Here is an 18,140-nt window from a genome sequence, read left to right on the forward strand (position 1 = left end):
AATAGCCGAGATGTTCCGATAGTTATCAATCAATACGGAAACGGCCGAGATTATGCGACTAGGAAGATCGTTAATCTTCGTAAATAACCGGCGAGTTGGCGTCATGTTGCGAGTGAGGAAAAAGTCAGAGAGTTTCAGAATGGAAAAATTTCCGTCATAATCCGGACAAACGCCATATTGGAAAGATGGCCACGAAGGAGTCCAAACGAGTTGCAGACTTACGAGTTGTTGATTTAAGATTACAGTTGGAGAAACGTGACTTGGATAAATCAGGTGTTAAAGCTGTTCTTGTCGAAAGACTGCAAAAGGTTAACACTTACTACAATTCTTACAAAACATAATTTTATGTCGCCCGAGTCCTTTGGCTTTGGGTGCGTCACAAAAAATTTATGCTTCTTGAAGTTCGTCTTCGAGACTATCACTACAGTCTACAGCGATTTTTTTTTCAAATTATCAAAACAACCCGTGACTTTCTGAAGGGAAAATATAGCGCAATAACTTAGAAAAACGGGAAAGCCTGAAATCAAATTCTAACAACTGAAAATGGAATTTACCCACACAATTTACATAAAAGGTAAAGGGTCAACTCGGCCCTCTATAATAGCAGAGCAACAGAGAAGGTGCGAATTTGCGTATTATCGCAATTAATTTTATATAATACGCAATTGATTTTTTAAGAATGCGTGTCAAAACCCATTGAAAAAAATAAAATATGCAATTGTCTTAAAAACCTGTGCGTATTGTCATTTTCACCACCGCAAAATTGATCTGTCGTTCGCTCGTATATTTGGACAAATTATGTCGATATGCATGTTATCCGAATATTCACGAATCAATGCTCCAAAGACCGAATAAGCCATATCAATTAAGCATGAGACCGTCAATTTGTCTACTCAGGTCGACGGTCTTAATAGACCGGCAGAGACCATTGATTTTGCGGAGACTGTCATTAAGTAGGTCCCAGCACAGGCAGGAGTATCGGACCTGGGAAGAAAAAAATATGACCGGATTGATAAAAAAACCTGTGTTCATCTTAAAAGTGTAAAAAAAAAACAACAAAAAAAATGTAAATAATGACCCCCTTTAAAAATATACTATATCACGCCCGGCAAACTGTCACTCCATTTCAAAATTGTGGTGTACGGTAAAACGAGCGAACGGCATTTCCGAGATAGAGCAGAAGGCCGATTTAAACGCCTAATTGTAAGTATTGTTTATGTTTTTGTCTTGTTGTTCATTTAAGTTGTATTTTTTCGAAAAACGGAAAATGTGGTTCCGTGTAGGATTGATTTAGGCTTCCAATTATCTTAGCTGTTACAAAAAGAAAATTATATTAAGCCCGGGAGAACTTTTCTCCCTGACGAAGCGAACGATGATTTGTAGAATATTGAACTTCCCAACCATAGAAATGCCACACCTTTCGGATTTCTTGAAAAAGTGTATTAGTAAATTATCAACCCGTAATAAGAACTTGTCCTTCGTGCAAAATAAATTACTCCTGAAGGATTTCTTGAATTTGTAAACCGATATTTTTCGAAAGTAGTGGAGCGAAAGGGCAAGAGATGGAGCAAAAGGTTCGATGTTGAGCGCAAGGCGATATTAATTTGACATATAAGGAGGAGCGTAGTCTATGATTTTTTACATATAAAAGCTATAGAAGTTAAAATAGACGTGATCAAGTGTTCAGACCGATATATATATACATTTTGAAGAGAACTAATAAATTGTGATATCCTTTCAACGACTATATAGCGTAATAAATGTAATCGCAAAGGTGTCACCTATGGCTTCCGTGTAGATTCCTTCATAAATGTTCGAATTTTGGATGAGGCCCAACCATTGAATCATACACATTAATGCATGGCATAATACAGGATGCCACTTATTCAAAGTCAATCATGATTTTTGACACGGTGATGTACATTTTAAAACGTGTGTCCGTGCAAATGCCACAAAATCGATTATTATTTTCGTCTTTAAGTGTAAATAGAAATTTCTACTATAACTAGGTCTATTATATTATTGATAATTTTAGTCCGTACACCGACTGAGTTCTGCCTCCTTTTGAGAGGAAAATAATAAACTAAACAACAATGCTAAATAAGGGAGGAAGTATCTTGAAACATAACTGGAACACGTGTTATATCCTTATAACGACTGACACCTTGTCAACCATTTTCATAGCGATTCCCCACCTTTCAAATTCATGAAAACGTGGCTTATTTGTGTTTTGCTCAGAACAGGTACGTTAGAGCTATTAATTACAGAAAGTAATTGTGAACTGAACTCGGTAGTAGTGATCCATTTAATTTAATGTGTTCCATGCATTGCATAATTTTGTTTCTGTTCTGCACCTTGAATTTCTAACTTTTCGAAAAACATAACATTTTGGCGTAAACAATCGAGTTACACGTACCTGCTCGGAAACATTTGTTCGCGGTAGAACTAAAAATATTCGACTTTATCGCATTTGCACGGACACACGTTTTTAGCTCGACTATACGAAGTATATGGAGAGCTGTCCTACTCGCCCCGGCGTCCGCTTCCGCGTCCAGATTTTAGATTAAAGTTTTGGTGCAGTAAAATATTTTTCCCTATAACTTTGTCATTTCTTAAGGTATCAACTTCAAACTTCAAATATATGTTCCTTATCATCAACCACATCTTATGTGACAAGGTTCATAACTCTAGCACCAATATTTTCAGATTTATCTCCCCTTGAACTTAGAATTTTCCTTAAAAAATACTATGTTTTACTGTTTCTTCTTTATTTCTTAAGGGATCAACCTCATACTTCAAATATATGTAGCTTATGATCATCCCCATCTTATGTGACAAGGTTCATAACTCTAGCACCAATGTTTTCAGATTTATCTCCCCTTGAACTTAGAATTTTCCTCAAAAAGTACTATTTCTTACTGTTTCTTCTTTATTTCTTAAGGGATCAACCTGATACTTCAAATATATTTATGTTATCATCATCCCCATCTTATGTGACAAGGTTCATAACTCTAGCACCAATATTTTCAGATTTATCTCCCTTTGAACTTAGAATTTTCCATAAAAAATATTATTTTTTACTGTTACTTATTTATTTCTAAAGGGATCAACTTCATACTTCAAATATATTTACGTTATCATCATCCACATCTCATTTGACAAGGTTCATAACTCTAGCACCAATATTGCAAGAATTATCTCCCCATAAACTTAGATTTTTTGGTAGAAAAATGTTATTTTTTATTATAACTTTTTTATTTTTAAAGGTATCTACCTCAAACTTCAAATACTTATTCCTTATCATCAATTACATTTTATGTGACAATGTTCATAACTCTTGAAGCAATATTTACAGATTTATCCCTCTTTGAACTTAGGATTTTCTTTAAGAAATATAATAACTTCTTTACTTTTTAAGGTATCTGCTTCAAACTTCAATATATATTTCTTATCATTACACAAATGTTGTGTGACAAGGTTCATAACTCTAGCATGACTATTTCTAGAATTATTCCCCTTGATCTTGGAATTTATTTTAACAAATATTATTTTTTTACTATAACTTAATACATAATTATACATAATTGATTTTTCTTTCATAGTTTTGTCCTCCTTACTGCGTCCAGTATTTTATTAGTCGAGCTTCGCTGTCTCCTGTGACAGCTCTTGTTAAATGTACATAACCGTGTCAAAAATCATGATTGACCTCGAATAAGTGGCATCCTGTATTATGCCATGCATTAATGTGTATGATTCAATGGTCGGGCCTCACCCAAATTTCGAACATAAGTAATGAAGGAATCTACACGGAAGCCATAGGTGACACCTTTGCGATTACAGTTATTACGCTATAGTCGTTGAAAGGATATCACAATTTATTAGTTCTCTTTAAAAGGTATATATATCTCGGTCTTAACACTTGATCATGTCTATTTTAACTTCTAAAGCTTTTATTTAACAAAATCATTAACTACGCTCCTCCTAATACGTCAAATTAATATCGCCTTGCGCTCAACATCGAACCTTTTGCTCCATCTCTCGCCCTTTCGCTCCACTACTTTCGAAAAATATCGATTTACAAATTTAAGAAATCCTTCAGGAGTAATTTATTTTGCACGAAGGACAAGTTCTTATTACGGGTTGATAATTTACTAATACACTTTTTCAAGAAATCCGAAAGGTATGGCATTTCTATGGTCGGGAAGTTCAATATTCTACAAATCATTGTTCGCTTCGTCAGGGAGAAAAGTTCTCCCGGGCTTAATATAATTTTCTATTTGTAACAGGTTAGATCATTGGAAGCCTAAATCAATCCTACACGGAACTACATTTTCCGTTTTTCGAAAAAATACAACTTAAATAAATTACAAGACAAAAACATAAACAATACTTACAATTAGGCGTTTAAATCGGCCTTCCGCTCTATCTCGGAAATGCCGTTCGCTCGTTTTACCGTACACCACAATTTTGAAGTGGAGCGACAGTTTGCCAGGCGTGTATATGTTAAGAGAAGGCCGGAAACTCCAGATTCGAGCCCACAAGCAAGGGATTCATTTCCCGGGCCGTTGTGAAAACAATTGGCCAGACAATTAAAAAAAACTTTTATCACTATTTCACGTTTATATTAAGCTTCAAAATGAGACCAACCCCAAGACCCTGTGGGTCCCAGCTGTATCAATAGACGCTTTGAAGGCAATATGGTGTCATACAAAAGGGAAAATGATTTGAAACAAAACAGTCATAAGTAATCAAAAATCAGTCAGAAAACATACATGTTAAAAATATTATGAAATATAACATGAGCATTTTATATAAAAAATAAATCAATTGTGAAAAGTTATAGTAAATTGTTTATCCTATTTTCTTTATAATACAGTTTTAAATTTATTGATATAAAAACCATAAAATTCATATCTTCATAATTGAATACCCAATTGATCTTGAAATCATAGGGTAACATGTTTTGGAATACCCAATTAAATGGAGCCAATACCCAATTCCAAAGGAAATGATGGAGTAATACCCAATTCACTTTTAAAGCTTATCTGTTGCTCTGAATAGAGTCTATTGAAAATTTATATTAGGATATAGATTGTTTAATTAATAAGAAATTAAGGAGTAAATTAATATGAAAAAAGCAAAGCCTATAAGCAAGCTCGATTTTCTCTATCGTAAGATAGTTAATTTTTAGCTTGACTATTCGAAGAATATGAGAGCTATTGTAGTTGCCCCGGCGTCAGCGTCCGCGTCGGCGTCTGCGTTGGTTAAAGTTTTTTGTAAAGTCAAATATCTCAATCATTACTTGAGATATTCAATTGAAACTTACAATACTTATTTATAGTAACAAGGTACATCATATTGACAAGTTGGAAAACTCTGCCTACAATATTGACAGAATTATGCCCCTTTTTAACTTAGAAATTTTGGTTAAAGTTTTTTGTAAAGTCAAATATCTCAATAATTACTTGAGATATTCAATTGAAACTTACAATACTTATTTATAGTAACAAGGTACATCAGATTGACAAGTAAGATAACTCTGCCTACAATATTGACAGAATTATGCCCCTTTTTAACTTAGAAATTTTGGTTAAAGTTTTTTGTGAAGTCAAATATCTCAATTATTACTTGAGATATTTAATTGAAACTTACAATACTTATTTATAGTAACAAGGTACATCAGATTGACAAGTTGGATAACTCTACCTACAATATTGACAGAATTATTTGCCCCTTTGAAACTTAGAAATTTTTGTTAAAGGTTAAAGGTCTTCAAAGATATTTACTTGAAACTTTACACATGCACTTAGGGTCATAATTGGAGGGTCATAATTGTATGTCACTGACCAAGTTCCATAACTCTCTCTTGCATTAAGGCTGATTCATCTCCCCTTTTCTACTTAGTCTCTTGGTTAATGTTTACATGCAAGTTTTACATATCTCAATAACTATTAAAGATATTTTTTTTAAACTTCACATCTGCATTTAGGGTCATAATTGTAGGTCACTGACAAAGATCCATAATTCTATCTTGCATTTAGGCTGATTTTTCTCCCCTTTTTCAACTTAGAAATTCATGGTAAAGTTTTGCTTGTAAGCTCAATAACTACTGAAGGGTTTGTGCCTTTTTTGGGACAATTTTATGCATTCATAATAATAAAGCAGTGATTTACTTGATAAAGCATCTTAATAACAAGCCTTTGTACCTTTTCTGTCAAATTTATGTATTCATAGGTAATTAGTATTATTATACTCAATAAAACACCCTTGTGACATTACCTTCTGAATAGTCAAGCCAATACTGTATAATAAGACTCTCTCTAAGGCCTATAACATGAATTTATAAAAAACTTAGCCCTTTTGTGAACTTAGAAAATTTAACATTATCAAGGCTCTTTTACTATCAAGCACTTAGAATAGTCGAGCGTGCTGTCCTACCGACAGCTCTTGTTATTTTACATTTTCTGTTTTAAAATTGTCATTCATTATTTTTATGCTTCCTTTTATTCTGGTTCCTCCTTTCTATTATGGTTCCTTTAAAAGTGCGCAGGACACCAGTCTACGTTTCCGTTTTCAATCAGAGTTCATCGGCTTTTATCGTTATCTTGTAATTCGAAAAGTTGCTATGTGTCCAATTCGGTACTTCATACGAAAGTTTTCAAAACCATCACTTAGCAGGTACTCTTGTTACTATAAATGTCGCTTTGCTCGGGCCAGCTAGTCTAGCTCGCTATTATATAAGTATTCAGAAATACGATCAATTACAAACAGAAATTGAAAAGTTTGGCAGTGTGCATGTACGTAGTTTGAAATTATCTTTGTTAAGAAGAGATATCAAAACAGTACTATATTTTTAATATTGATCCATAAATAAAGTTTTTGGATTGAATTTTTACAACAATATTTGTTATTGTATTTAACACTGTTTGTTCTTTAATACAACCAATGCCGTGTTAAGGATTTTTTTACTGAAGACAAAACATGCATATAAATTGCGGTTAAATTCTTCCTTTCTCTACAAACAGGGCTTTTTTTCCTTCTATAACAGGGGCCGATATAAGGCCCCTTGACAATTCAAAATTGCACCTTTTTTTCACAAAGTGGCGGAAAAAAATTCACAATTACAAGAGAAATTTCACAAAATATTGGGTCTTTGTCTTTGAAATACATTGTTTACCTCCCATTAAAACATGATTTACGCCAATTTCAAGAACACAGAAATAGTTTTAATCAAGTTAAATGGTTTTAGCTCATGTTAAGTTGGTTAAAGTACTGACTTGAAGCAGATTTTCCGGTTTCATAATGTCGCTAAATGCTAAATAATATCATATGGTGTTTTTTTCACAATTTTATGACAAATCGCACCTTTTTTCACAAAATGAACAGGTCCGTGACAAAAAATGCCCTGACAAAATCACATACACATTCATCACATTGATACTTTAACTACTTTCATCAAAAAAACTTTTCATTATCCTTGAGTAGAGGTATATAAACGTGAAAATGTTAAACAATGAAAGTTATGATGAAAACATATAAAAAGTAATAAAAGTAATCAATACCAGTAATATATAATTATGTATCAGATGTTACCAGGTCTAGGATTTCATGATATTAACTGGCTGTCTTGTAATTTTTTTTCAAATCCTTAATTTAATAGAAAATAGTAAAATTTTAAGTCCAAAGAGGAAATAGCTATTGAAAAAAGATGCTAGAGTTATGAACGCTGTCATGCATGATGTGAGTAATGACAAAGAACAATTAATTATCTTAAGTCGAGAGTAGATCTAGATACCATTATTTTATAATAACAAAGATAATACTAAAAAATCAATTTACTTTTGAATTCTAAGTTCAAAAATGAAAAGGAGATAATTCTGGGAATACAGGAGCTTGAAACTTATATGAAATAAGGCAAAGCCTAGATGAACAAGGAAGTCATTTAAAAGTTTCATTTTCAGCTGTACCTTAAGATAAGACACTATTCTTTTTGAAAAATTGATAAGTCCAGTGAGTCAGAGAAGAAAGAGAATCCAGTGACTCCATTTCAGCACTTAAAGGATTCATTGATACATAGAAGGAGGCAGTGCATTTCAATGAATTTAGTACACAGAAGAAACATCATAAAATATAGATTGAGTTTAAATTTGACATTAGGTCAATGAATAACATTTCGCACAGGGCTTGAGCTAGGTCAAAATTTTAGGGAGAAGTGACTTCTCCAGGGTTCTCGGGGACGCTTATTTCGGCGTCCCGGTACACATGTTTATTACAGCTGGACGCAAATATTTCAGAGCAAGGATTCCACGTACGCTTAATTTTGCCTGAGGATGCATAAACATTACTGATTGTTTACAACCGTGTGTCAGTCTATAGGTAGGCGGTCCTATGCACATCGACCCGTAATGCGATTAGCCAATCAGCGATAACGCTTCCGATCATTATCACGCAATAGTGATCAGATTAATGTTTACACGTGCTGTACATGTAATTACCAGATATAACACGAGGTGACAATTTAATATCTTTGATCAACAATTGATTGGAAATTAGCAAATTTTACCGACAAAAGGATAAAATTATTGACAATTTACAACGCAAGTTTAAAGACTGTTTTCTCAAATTACAAATGACTTAATGAATGTAATTTTGAATGATTGTCGAATATTTTCGGCATTTTCTAGGCACAATTTTGCTTTAGTTTCATTCTAGCAAAAACGTTCTATAAGCAGGCCTCGACACTAACATTTTTAGCAGGTGGTACGCCGGACCACTAGATTTGAAAGTTAGGTGGTCCTTCCAGAAGTTGGGTGGTCAGTTATCATTATTATATCATTTTACTGCAAATGTAGAAAAAATGTTTAACCATGATGACAAAGTTGTATTATTAACCTTTAAAGAAAACAAATATTTTTAGATATATATTTTTCATCTAATTAGAAAAGGGAGAGCAAGTCAGTAGGTACTCTATTGTAGATTTATTTGTTTGTTTGTTTTTATCTCATTCAAAAATACACAACAGAGCTCTTATTTATGTTAACTTTCATATTGAAGTGATTTCTCCCTCAAATCAAGTTAAGGAATAGTAAAACCATTTGTGTCTGTAATTTTCTTACTGTTATTCAAATATCCATTGCTGATACATGGTACGTCTTATAATCATGACAGTAACATAGTATCTTTTATAGATTAACATTTTTAATGAAACTAATAAATTATCTTATTCTTGTCTTTGAAACCAAGGAAATATCTAAATTATTAAAATAATTACAACACAATGTTATGTATAACTGTAGTTTAGCTTACTTTTCTCACAGATTTATAATACAGAAGTTTTACCTACCTGTTGCTTGTTGGTTGATATTCATTTTTAGCTCGACTTTTCTATGAAAAGGGGAGCTATCCTACTCGCCCCGGCGTCGGCGTTGGCGTCACACCTTGGTTAAGTTTTTCGTACCACCCCACTTTATTTCAGAAGTATTACAAGTATGGCTTTGAAACTTACCATACTTGTTCACCATCATAACCTCCATCTACAGACAAGAGTACATAACTCTGTCAAGGTTTTTGACAGAATTATGGCCCTTTTTTGACTTAGAAAGTGTATTGAGCTTGGTTAAGTTTTTTGTACCACCTCACTTTATTTCAAAACCATTGGAGGTATTGCTTTGAAACTGACCATACTTGTTTACCATCACGACCTTCATCAACAGACAAGAGGACATAACTCTGTCAAGGTTTTTGACAGAATTATGCCCCTTTTTGACTTAGAAAATACATTGAATATGGGTAAAATCCACTTATTGCCTTAACCCTTTGAGATATTGCTTTGAAACTTTTAATGCTATTCACATCATTACCCCCATCTGTACGCAAGAGAAGGTAACTCTGTCAAGGATTTGTTTTAAAAATTAAGGCCTTTTATCGACTTAGAATCTTGGTTAAGTTTTTTAGTACCAGTCCACTTTTTGACTGAACTGTTTGAGATATTAATTTGAAAGTTGGAATACTTGTTTACAATCATGATTCCCAAACATGTCCAGGAGAAGGTAATTCTGTCAAAGATTTTATTTGAATTATGGCCCTTAACTGTCAATGTTTTGTATTATAGGCAAGCACTAAAAAACTTAAAAAATCTAAAAAAATTCATTCCTATCCACTTGTTCACTTTACCATAAATTATGTCATAATAAAATAATTCTTCACTAAATATCTTAATGCTCATGGCCATTGTTCACTTTAAAAATACAGAGATTCTTGTATTGCCTTTTACTGCAAAAACTTTTTTTATTGGCAAGCAATAAAAAAGTCGAGCGCGCTGTCTTACGGACAGCTCTTGTTTAAATTGAGTATTTTTAACCTTTTAAATTAATTTTAACTCTAGGAGAAATAGATCTCTTATCGTTATACAGTTAAAATAAAGATAAATAGCAAAGAATTACTAGATGTATTTCTTCCAGATCATTTCGTGTGATGCCATTATTCAAGTATCTGAAATTTAAGTTTATCCGATATCATATAATTACCATCATCGGATACTCACGGTTGATTAACATGTAACATAACATAAATGTTAATGGTTCCGCCGTCGGTATCCAACGATGCATAATTACTAGCACCATTTGAATGAATTTTGTACCTAAATTAATATCACAAATTCTAAACTCTTTTAACTTGCAAAACAAAATGTTAGCGACTTCAAATGAAAGTTATCGATGACTTAAGAACTTCTTTAACTAATCAGAGATTAATGAACCATATACATGTACATCGGACACAAGATTTTTTAACAAAATCATATAAACTGTTTTTGACCAAATCGCCATTCTTCCAAATGATCTTTGCGTCAACAAGAAAATTCAAGTGGTCCAACAGACCAGTGGGTTTTAAAATTAGGTGGTCCTTGCCAAAATCAAGTGGTCTCGGACCAACGGACCACCGCTAATGTCGAGGCCTGATAAGAGTATTAAGAATTTAAGATATTGTGCCGAAATTCCAGGACAACAAACCAAAATACACATACAGTACGCTTTTGTTCTATCCGAAAATTGATACCGAACATCGCTGATTTCACGTTCGCCAGAAACCCTAAAATTTCGCAAAAATTCTCAGTTTTCAAGCCAAACATGTGAATGAATTGTTCCTTTATTATTTAATCAACATTAAATCTTTAAATATCGATCTTCAATTTGCCCCTTTTTGAAGATATTTGCTAAAATAATTGTCGATTGGATGAATCTCTTACACACTGTGTGAAGCTGTACACGATTTTCCTATTCATTCCGCTAAACGCTGCCTATATACATTTACGTTTTTTTTTATAAATATAAACTTTTTGTCTTTAGAGAAGACTTATCTAACCAGAATAAAATTTGATTTGGTATAAAAGTGAAGAAAAAAAACACAAAAAAAACAAAAACAAATGATTTCCATGTGTTGATGTATTATAATGAAATAATTTCATAATAAATATTAACAACAAAACAATAATTATACTATGTAGTTCAGAGTTTCTTTTGAATAACTATGAACTTTGAAAGTCTCTTAAAGATTCAAAATATCAGCAATGCTATTGTGAACATTGAATGACTAATCTGTAAACTTATTAATTGTGACGCGCTTTTGGACTCCAAGTTTTTCAGGGTTGGGAGTCCATGGACTCCATGTTTAAAGTCCTAGTGAGAATCCTGCTTCTCCCTCCAGCTGATTTAGGGAGAAGTCAGTAGACTTTAGGGAGAAGTTGGGAGACATATAAGGCAACATCATAATTCATAATCATTTTCCTATATAATCTTTATATAGTAAAACATGATGAAATTTGTCACACAACAAAAACAGAGCTTCAGGTATATGCCTGAAAACTTGCAATCATACATGTATGTTGTGAGTATTTTTAGTTGGTAACAATATTCAGGACAGAGCAGTGCCACTTGCCATTAGCAATAAGTTAGACTGGTCATCATCTACAATTTTCCTTAAGGGATTTGCCCTTAAGCCAGAATTTTATTTTGTATAACTTTATCAGCGTGTTAACTTTACGAAGTTCAATGAACTAATAAAATATTAGATACAAAATCTTCACATATAATTTCAACAGATTTTTGCTCCGAAAGGTTTTTAACAATCGATTTTTCAATGATATTCACACCTTTAAGACGTTGGGCATTGTTTATCTTTAGTTTACTCGTCAAAACACCTCAACAATTATCAACAATTATGTATATGCAGGTGTCTTTAATCATGCAATCGGCGAAAATTGATTGAATCTGTCGCCATTTTGTGTAATTGTCAACAAATAGCCGCAGTATGTTAGTGTGTGGCTGATTGGTCAATGCAAACTGTCGCAGATATAACGCGTGTTCTGATTCGTCAATCGCATGAATACATAATGAAAATGATCTACATAGTGAACTCTTGCCTTGTTGATGTTGACACGCGGTTTTAACTAGCTGATTAAAGGTAATTGGTTGTAATTGAGAAGTAAAAAAATTGTTAACATACCTAGCGTCGTAAAATGTATGACAGATCACTAAAAAATTGGGCGCCTTCAAAATTGCTTTGAAGTTTGTTTTAGGCAAAGTCGCTGATCCCAAAGCAACTTCTTCGACCAAGTCGCCCCCTAGCTCAAGCCCTGTCGCATTGTTTTAAGTAGTGGGGTGTAATTTATATAGCCTTAGTTAAATTCATTTCATGTTTATTAATTCAGGCTCTAGAAGAAGAAGGTCATGACCCAAACACTGTTGAATTAGAGGTAACTGAATCACCAGCTGGCAAAAAAACACCAGGATCTGCCAGAAAAGCACAGTTAAAAACAAAAACAGATGGTAATATATCTTCAAGTTGTTTCAAAATTAGAAATTACTTAATTGATTTATTTCACAATGCTTTAGGCAAACTGTATGTTGATTTTATTGAATTTGCTTATGTGGCTGTGCCTAGCCATTTCATAATATATTTCAAGTTAGGAAATATTTCCAGTTAGGACAAAATAGTTGCTCATTTTAAGTGGAGATTATTAGTTGTAACTATATAACATGTCATACGATTAGTGCATGTTCATTGTTTTTGTTTAATTTCTTTTAAATGTATTGTTTTATTTCTTGATTAGATCCTGCAATAATATTAATATAATATTATTCAACATTGTATTCAGTTTTAGGCATGGTTGTAGTAAATGCAAAAATCAAGTTGCCTATGAAAGTGTTTCTTCAGTATTGCATATCATATGTGATCTCTTAACTTGCATTTTTTAATGGGTTTTCCCTGCTTTATATATGGAAGAGTCCATTCAAAGTGAATGGAGTGAAAATATCAAAATACAAATATTGAACTACTGACATAGTACATGTATATTTTAGATCCCAGTCAAACAGCACCAATTTGTATGCTGGCCTGGCTCTATATTGGTAACAAAGTTGCTTAATATTTTATCATCTTTTTTTTTTCAGAAGACAAAGATGCAGAGGATAAAGATGCAGACAAGGTTTGTATTAGACTGTGTATTACATTGAATCATATACATTGAAGAGATTCTATTGATTGATGAGTGTGAAGGTTTGAATTTACAGTGGCAGCATGGCCGAGTGGTTAGTGTGTCAGTCTAGTAATCTAATGATCGCTAGCCACATGGGTTCAAACCCCGTCATGGGCCAGTCGTTTCCTTGAGCAAGAAACTTTACACTCATTGCTCAGTACTGGTTGGTTCCAGGAACGGTTTCGAAAGTGTGACTATAAGTTTATAGATTGAACTAAAATAAATTCTGAAACATCTTTGTGTATTATTTCAATCCTAGAAAGATTATTTGCTCACACTCTTGTTTCCAGGTTTAGTTCTTTGTAATTTTGTCTTTTGTGAATTTCAAATAGTTTGTTTATGTCTTGCAATACAGTTTTTTTTTTTGCTGTCCTATTTTGATGCCTGGTATTGGGTCATGTTCCCAATGCCAAAAAGTATGTCTTTCCCAATTTCAAGAAGAAAATTCCCAATTCAAGGAACAAAAAATAAAATAATTAAAATTATTGTCATTTTGCTTCATTTAACTACACTGTGGCCATAGAAAATTGTAATCTTGAATTCCAAATTGTAATATTTGTTTATGAGTGAAATATTGCAGGAGTTTAATCACCCACTGAACCAAATATTTGATTTCTTGGTCTTTTTTATGTATATATAATACATGTGTTGCCAGTTTTTCAAAATTTGTCTAATTTCTAAAGCAATAAAAATTCCTAATTCTGGGGGTTGGGTCATATTCCCAAAGTGCTGAGAGAAAAAACTCTGTGAAGTTGTTTTGTGTTCAGGTTTATTAAGGAAAGTATAAAAGAATTCTGGCATTTTCTTGTAAATTGAAAAGTATGGTCTCATATGTATTTATTTGTAAAATTATTTTGAATTATTTTTTTCACTTGTATGTATTTACAGTTTTTTTAGCTCACCTGTCACAAAGTGACAGGGTGACATTTTGTGATCGCTTTTACTTTAAATGACATCTCCTCATAAACCACTAAGCCAATTTCATCCAAACTTCACAGGATTGTTCCTTTGGTGGTCACCTTTAAAAATTGTTTAAAGAATTTAATTCCATGCAGAACTCTGGTTGCCATGGCAACCGTAAGAAAAAACTTTAAATATCTTCTTCTAAAAAAACCCTAAGAGCTAGAGCTTAGATATTTGGCATGAAACATCTTCTAGTGAGTGTCTACCAAGTTTGTTCAAATAAAAGCCCCGGGGTCAAAATTGGCCCCGCCCCAGGGGGACATTAATTTCCCTATATGCATTATAGTAAAAACTTAAAAAATCTTCCTTTAAAGAACCCAAAAAGCTAGAGCTAAGATATTTAGCATGAAACATCTTCTAATGAGTGTCTACAAAGTTTGTTCAAATAAAAGCCCTGGGGTCAAAACTGGCCCTGCCCCAGGGGTGTCATTGTTTTTATCTATATGTATATAGTAAAAACTTAAAAAATCTTCTTTTAAAAAACCCAATGAGTTAGAGCTTAGATGTTTAGCATGAAACATCTTCTTATGGGTGTCTACCAAGTTTGTTCAAATAAAAGCCCTTGGGTTAAAATTAGCCTGCCCCGGGGGGGGGGGGGGAGAGAAGGAAGAGGAGCCGATATACAGGTGAGCGACCTCAGGGCCGATGGCCCTCTTGTTTCTTTATATAACTACTATCCCAAAACGGCACTATTCTCAATAGAAAATAGACATTAAAATTCCCAATTTCCAATGTTTAAATTGCCAAAATGGCTGTTCAAAATGCCCACAACGCCAAGTGATTTTTTAAAAATCATTTAAATCCAACATATTCATGTGAATCACCACTCAATAGTTCTATCAGGACAGTAGAAGCTGTTAGCTATCTTTATTTATGATGACTAGTCTTATTTGTAGCTGAAAAAATGCATTAAAAAAATCCCAATTTTAGTCAAAATAACACATTTATTTTCCCAATCAGTCTGGTACTGGCACCATTCCCAAAGTAGAGAGAAAAAAAACGCTGATTAACTTAAGGAAATTCAGCTTCTTGGTTGTCATACTTGATTGTAGAATTAATGATTAATTTACCAAAAAAATGTTATAAAAAAAATGATACAATTTTTTCTGTAGCTGTATTTAATATATTTCAGTTTGAAGACGAGGGTGAAGAGGATGAAACTGAAGATTGCTCAGTTGAGATTATAGAACCTAAAGTTGATACAGTAGACCTTACAGAGAATGATTCAGAGAAGGAGGACAATGTAAGCTTTATATTAGAATATGTACTCATATTTATACTTTATAAAGTAAAACCAAAGGTTTATATAATATATGTATATAAATGTTACAAATTCTGCAAGAAAATAAAATTATGTTCATTAATAACCTGATGGCCTTTTTTTTTTTTTTTTGCAGGACACTGTGACTGATGAAAAATCTGACGAAAAGAAAACTGACCAGATAGAGAACGGGGTAAAGTGCTTGTAATAAATTCATTATTTTAAATTGAAATATAAAGTGGTCAATTTTTAGCTGGTCTGTTTCAAAAGAAAAGGTAGTGCTATTATGATTGCTGCTCCGTCGTCATTGCCATTGTGCAAAGATAGAAAAAAATATTTGAAGGCCAAGGTTCTGCTACTGAGTAGAATTAGATTCAACTTGATAATGTATTTTCCATTTAAGAATAGTTGAATTGTTTACTCACATTATATGTAAATATGAATGAAGTTCTATTGTTTTAGGAGAAATTCAATTTCTTTACAGTTGGAGGTTGCATCAGAGCAGACTGAAGCTAAGCAAACCAGTACAGACTCAAAGGAGGAACCAATGGTAGCTTAACACTATTTTATATAGTATTTTTTAACAATGGAGCTATTGTCTTGACTCTCTTATTGGCGTTGGCATTGATTAATCTTATGTTGACGTCCATTGTCTAAAAAGACAGTAAAAGCTATTCACTTCAAACTTGTTTATACATGTTTATTGTCATAAAAGGGCAGATAACCCTAAAATTATTTTTTGCAAAGTTTGCTCCTCTTTCAAGCTCGGTTTTTAGCCCTTGTTAACTTTTTCGTTAATTTCCTGCCTTAGTGGTTTCTTGTTAGATATTTTTTTTTTTAATTCTAAAAGGCAGAAAGATGTACATACCTTGAGTGATATTTGACCCCCTTTGAGATAGTGCTTTTAAGTTTGAAATACTTGTTAACTTTTTAGCAAGAAGTGGCATAACTCTGTCAAATTACTTTAGTATAAATTTCAAAGGACATGGTTCCATAATTCGTAAGCTTTTTAAGAATAGTCAATAGTGGATGCTCTTAGGGCAAGTGGTTATTGAAACCATTGTAAAATTTTTACAGGAAAACAGAAAAATGAAGTTAAAGAGCAGAAACAAAAGAGGAACCCAGGTATAAAAAATAATAATGACCAAATTAATAATCTAACTTTAAGGATATCTGTTTTTTTTACCCAAAATTGCTTGTATAGGCTTAAGATTACAATACTTCAGATAATATTTCCCAATAAGTCAAAAAGTTTATTTTACCAATTGAAAGATTATAAGCCTACCAAAATGCATTAAGCCCTATTTTTAAATTGCCACTTTATGTCCAAATGTTTGGGAAGGCAGATAGTAAGACGGAAGAAGAAATATTGCCAGACCAAGTGCAGCAAGATTCAAGCCATGCAAACTTTTTTGTCTGATTTGTCATAAAATGGATTCACGGTTATGAAATTTGTCAAAATACCCAGACAAGTTTGGAACTTAATGTGTTGGAGCATGGACATTTATGCTGATTGGATATTTTGAAGAACAATATGGTAAAGTGATAAAGACGAAGTGAACCAACTTGTGAGTTTTCTCCTTGTGACGTTTTCTCCATGAGCAGTTACAATTGAAATTTTGGGTGTGGATATCACAGCATTGACCAACCAAAGAAAACAAGGGAATCGTAGGTTATCTTTTGTCTTAATCTACAGGGTAAAACTGCGGTTATAAGTAAGTATGCCCTTGGCCATGAAATTGTCCCCTTATTCAACAACCAACTCATTATTTTATGTATATTTCAACTAGACAATTTTTCTGCTTTCTATAGCCCAAGCAGTCCCTAGTTCTGTTACAACTGAGACTCCTGCTTTGCCTGTTGTTAGTGAACAGCAGGAAAACAATCCAGAATCTTCTGAGCCTATTGTTGGTGATGCTGAGATATCAACTGTTGCCTCATCTGCAGCTGAAGATGAAAAATCCACTCCAAAAGCAGAGGACACTTCAAAACTAACTGATGATTCTGTGGATAAATCTGATGTTAAAAATGAATCTGATGTTAAAAATGAATCTGTGGGGGAGACAACCGAAGTAATAAAACCTCTGTCAGTGTCTACACCGGCAAAAACTGATGATACTGCCAAAGTTAAGGCAGATGTTTCTGTTGAAGAAACATTGGCAGGGGAGGGGAGTGATAAGGGGGCAGGTATCAAGCCGGATAAACCTGGTGAAGAAAAAGATAGATGGGCAGAAACCTGAAGGGGACAGTGAACAGTTAGAGGTGCTGGTGGATGACACACAAAATGACCTGGATGCTGACCTACTTAATTCTCAGAGTTCAGCTAAAACAGAGGGAACTAATGATGGAAGTACCAAAGGGAACTGGAGATGGTAAAAATGC

At 33.2% G+C, this 18,140-nt stretch overlaps 1 protein-coding gene across 1 annotated transcript; it reads left to right on the plus strand.

Moving 5' to 3' along the window:
* The first annotated feature begins 143 nt into the window (after positions 1-143).
* On the plus strand, positions 144-16,317 carry LOC132718925 (SAFB-like transcription modulator). Its single transcript, XM_060702631.1, has 6 exons — positions 144-308; positions 12,707-12,824; positions 13,449-13,483; positions 15,630-15,740; positions 15,895-15,951; positions 16,243-16,317. Exons 1-6 carry the CDS (start codon positions 186-188, stop codon positions 16,315-16,317), a joined length of 519 nt encoding a protein of 172 aa, XP_060558614.1. The 5' UTR covers positions 144-185.
* Positions 16,318-18,140: the final 1,823 nt, after the last annotated feature.

This window comes from Ruditapes philippinarum, unplaced genomic scaffold, assembly GCF_026571515.1.
Source record: "Ruditapes philippinarum isolate M1 unplaced genomic scaffold, ASM2657151v2 ctg10893_1_1_1_1, whole genome shotgun sequence".
Lineage (NCBI taxonomy): Eukaryota > Metazoa > Mollusca > Bivalvia > Venerida > Veneridae > Ruditapes > Ruditapes philippinarum.